At 37.7% G+C, this 4,684-nt stretch overlaps 1 protein-coding gene across 14 annotated transcripts in view; it reads left to right on the top strand.

The window, feature by feature from the left end:
- LOC106871290 (myogenesis-regulating glycosidase) overlaps positions 1-3,561 on the top strand; it is a 44,609-nt gene extending 41,048 nt beyond the window's left edge. For all 14 annotated transcript variants that reach the window (XM_052975094.1, XM_014917669.2, XM_014917666.2 and 11 more), the window contains one exon: positions 804-3,561. In XM_052975094.1, coding sequence (XP_052831054.1) covers positions 804-2,828 — 2,025 coding nt within the window. In that variant the 3' untranslated portion in view covers positions 2,829-3,561. The remainder of the gene's footprint in view (positions 1-803) is intronic.
- Positions 3,562-4,684: the final 1,123 nt, after the last annotated feature.

Raw genomic sequence — 4,684 nt, 5'->3', positions numbered from 1 at the left:
ATATATATATATATATATATACACACACATACATACATACATACATATATATATATATGTGTGTGTGTGTGTGTTTGTATGTATATAAACATTTATATATATACGTCTGTCCTCCCACTCGATCTGTTAAGACTTTCCGTTTCTCCTTCGCGCCAGCCTACTACGTTCGTCTGATAGTCGAAAGACCCTTTCTCTTATTTATTTCTGTTGTAATTGTACAATTATTTTCATTTTGTTGTATAGCCGAAAGGCGTTTGTCCATTATTTCATCCCGTTACCTTCGTCCATTTGTCGAAAGACTCTTTCTGTTATTTATTTATTTATTTGTAAATGTACAATTATTTCCTTCTTGTTATATAGCTGAAAGGCGTTCGTCTGTTGTATGTGTATCATTTTAGCTTTCTTGTTCTTGTTTTCGTTCTTATTTTCGTTCTTTTATACATTCGTTTGCTTTTCATAAAACTTTAATGCCTTTAGCTTAACGCTCTAGCACTTGCCAGATTCGAGCGGTCTCAAGGATAAATAAGTGCGAAACCGCTAGGGCTTTCCGGACTCTGACTTATGAGGAAATCTGCTGCGAATGGTCCGTGTATCAATGTTTTTGACTAGTTTCCCGTTTGTTATGTTATCGTCTATTTTTCCGTATGTTGTTTTTTAAATAAATTTTATTTTCAAGAAAAATCGCACGCCCCTCTCTGTCGACGCCTCCCTCTGCGCCTTTGATATTTGTGTCCCTATTCTAGCTTTTTCATTATTCCATAAAAACTCACTGTTTTATTTATTGTTTTTTTTTTTATTTTCAGGAACCACCGAAACAAAGTTACCTGAAGAGGTTCCAGCTTCACTTTATGGTCGCCATCACGTTTCTGTTCATCATCGGAAACCTCAGCGCAGTGTGGCACTTTCACGAAGAAGAAAGACTGGCCATCAAAATGGGACAGCGCATCTCCTTCGACACATCCAGTCGTGTTCTTACATTCAAAGATGCACCCTGGAGGTCGCAGCAGTTCAAAGGTTATTTGGCAAACAACATACCGAAAGGATGGCTGCCGCTCGACTGTTCAGCCGACAAGAAGAATGTGTCAAAGATGTGCATGCGCTGGAAAGGAATTGCCAGAGTGAATTTGGAATATCATCGAGTGGGATCTCTGTCCTGTTTCAATGTGAAGTGGGACGCTGACAACAAGAACGAAGTTCTTCGAGATTGTTACACCAGTAGCCTTGATTGGTTTGGGTCTTCAAACACAGGAGATTTCCAATGGCCTCTTCAAAATGTTAGCTATTCCCATTCTCCCAATTTTACTTTCAATGACGTTAACACATTTGGTCATCTGTCGGAACATTTTTGGTTGTCGTCAAATGGTATTGCTATCCTCTTGAACGAATCTACACCTTTTCACGTATCTTGGAAGAAAACCAACGTGATGGAGATGTGCATTAACTCCAATTCGAATTCGATATCTGCAACTGAAAATCGGATGCTTGGTTCTTCAGACAAGATAATTGATAAACCAAACCCGATTCTTCGCTACCGAATATGTTACGGTAGAAATATTATGGACACTTATTCTGTTGTCAGGAAGTATTTCTCGAGAAATTCTACTAAAAAGTGGCCCAATGTGAAAATGTTTGAGCATCCACATTGGATCGCAAAGGATGCTGGGAATGAATTAGCATCAATGTCGACTGTCATTGGTTTGGCCAAAGAATTGGCCAAAAGGAATTTATCATGTTCTACAATGGAAGTGTTTGGGAAATGGGAGTCTGAATATGGTAATTTAGAATTTAATGAGATTCACTTTGGAAATATTTCTAATTTGACGGATCAGTCATGTGACCTAATGCTACCAATTAGACCATATGTTCACCATAATTCGCAAAGATTTAGCGAAGGAATTGAGAAGAACTATTTTATTATGGACGCAGGTGGTCGTGTTCCGGGACTGGTGAATTGGAGCAACGGGGTAGGGGCCATGTTAGATGCTTCACATACCCCAGCTGTCGACTGGTTTATGCAAAAACTAAAACAACTCCAACTCCTTAATCGAATCAGTTCCTTTCATTTTACATACGATGGCAACATGTCTCTTCCTTTCCAACCCCACTTCAAGAGAGGATTTCATTCCGGAGATCTGAATCAGCGTTTCTCAGAGATTATGGGAGCGTTCAGTGATGAGGTGATCGTTGATCACGTGTCTCACTCTCAAAATTCTTCAGTATTTGTCACAGTTCAGAGCCTCATCGTCTCAAATGATACTTCGATATGTTTTACAAATCTGATTGAGAAATCCTTTGTGTTGAGTATTTTAGGATACCCTTACATAATGTCGGACGGGATATCGTTTGGCGACGGAACGATTTCAAACAAAATTCCCAACGAAATAGTCTATCAACGATGGCTTCAGGCTTCTATATTCTTCCCCGCCATTCGGTTTTCTGTGACTCCTTGGTCTTATTCTGAATCTGTTGTAGAAAACATTAAAAAATTGCTTGCTTTTAGACAAAAGACAGTCATCCCATATTTGATGGGATTAAAAAATGATACTCTTGCAGGGGTACCTTTTATTCGACCCATTTGGTGGTCTTACCCAAACGATTCCAATTCACTCGCAATAAAGGATCAATATTTAGTGGGTGACTCTATATTGGTGGCGCCGTTGTTTTGCGACCAACCGTCACACAGGAACATATATATCCCGGCAGGCATCTGGGAAGACGTCAATAAGAAAAAAGTGGTTGACGGTCCTATGTGGTTAGTTAATTATAGCATCAGTATCACAGAAGTTCCGTATTTCTATAGAATGCCACAACACAAAAGAGTCGGTTGATCAACTTTGCTATTTTATCTTCAACGGAAATAATCTCCACAAAACATAAAATAAGATTTCGGCCATCTTGTTTCACCGATTCGGACATACAAAATAAAAGACTATCTTAACAGATCTCTACCAAATCTCGACAGATAATGATAGTTTAAGGACCGTTTGTTAATTAAATGGGGTTTCTTGCTATAGGAACTATTGTTATCTTGGATGGAGGAGGCAGGGGAAAGACCTGCCCCGGGTAAGATACGAATCAGTGTGTCTGTCTGTCCGTCAGCCAGTCTGTCTGTCTGTCTGTCAGTCAGTCTGTCAGTCTATCTGTCTGTCTGTATGTCTGTCCGTCGGTTACCTCGTTGTAGTGATGTTTTATCCGAAGTTTAAAGGAGAAAAATGGAAGGAAAAGGCAGTTCATACAATCTGTGTGTGTGTGTGTGTGTGTGTGTGATAGAGAGAGAGAGAGAGAGAGAGAGAGACATAAAAGAGTCAAGGAATAAAAAAGAGAGAGAGGGGGAGAGTGAGTGAGTGAGAGGGAGAGAGAAAGAGGGAGAGAGGTGTAGTACGAAATATAAATATTCTACATTATTGTTCCACAGTAAACCGCCATCTTGTCTCGGTTCAGTTGATGATTTGAGTTCGCGAGTAGAACTCTCCTGTAATCACACTGGTGCATATATTGTAATACAGTGGTACATACATACATACATATATGCATACATACATACATACATACATACATACATACATACAAAGAATAAAAGAATATATATCATATACTAATGTGCCATTATGTCTACAACAACGAAAAATGGTTTGGAATTTAGATATAGCTGTGTGAATAGCGAATTCGGGTGGCTGTCTACACATGTATGTATGTATGTATGTATGTATGCATGAATGCATGTATATACAGATATTTTGTGTAAGTGTGTCTGACTGTATTCGTGTGTGTGTGTTAGAGAAACATGAAGAAATTTAAGAAGGAAACATGATTCATAGGAAATGTTTTTGTTTGAATCTGTTGATGTAATAATAATAATAATAATAATAATAATAATAATAATACCAGCAACAACAACAATTATGTGAATAAAATCCTGAAAGAAATTAAAGCGGATAATAATAATGATAATAATAAAATTGATTAAAAATATTAAGATTAAGCCTCTGAGAGCTGATGGGACTGTAAAAGATTAAGATTACAATTATTCCTGTGATATTTGGTGCACGCAGCACAAAAAACCCAAAATGTTACGTAAAAGACAGAGATTGGAATTGAAACCTGAATTGTCGACCGGCAGAAAAGTATCATTCTGTATTCTGCAAAAATCCTAAGAAAGATCCTCAAGATTTAAGAAAACTTGTTGTCATCAGACCTCGGGATAACACTCCTGCTGATTAAATTAATATGTAATGACTTAATAATAATAATAATAATAATAATAATAATAATAATAATAACAATAATCCTTTCTACTATAGGCACAAGGCCTGAAATTTCGGGGGAAGGGAAGTCGACACCACGTAAAGACGGACGAAATACCGCTGAGCATTTTGTCCGGCGTGCTAACGATTCTGTCAGCTTGACACCTTAACAACAATAATAATAGTAATAATCCTTTCTACTATTGGCACAAGGTCTGGAATTTGTGGGGAGGGGGGTAGTCGATTACATAGATCCCCAGTACTCAACTGGTACTTAATTTATCAACCCCTGAAAGGATGAAAGGCAAAGTCGACCTCGGCGGAATTTGAACAATAATAATAATAATGATGATGAGAACAATACTTGGATGTTGAATGTCTTCCAGGATAATTAACAGCTAAATATCGAAGCTTATAAGAAAAGAAAAGTATGAACTAAA

The sequence above is a fragment of the Octopus bimaculoides genome, chromosome 20, assembly GCF_001194135.2.
Source record: "Octopus bimaculoides isolate UCB-OBI-ISO-001 chromosome 20, ASM119413v2, whole genome shotgun sequence".
Taxonomy (NCBI): Eukaryota; Metazoa; Mollusca; class Cephalopoda; order Octopoda; family Octopodidae; genus Octopus; species Octopus bimaculoides.
This window is presented reverse-complemented; position numbering and strand designations above follow the sequence as displayed.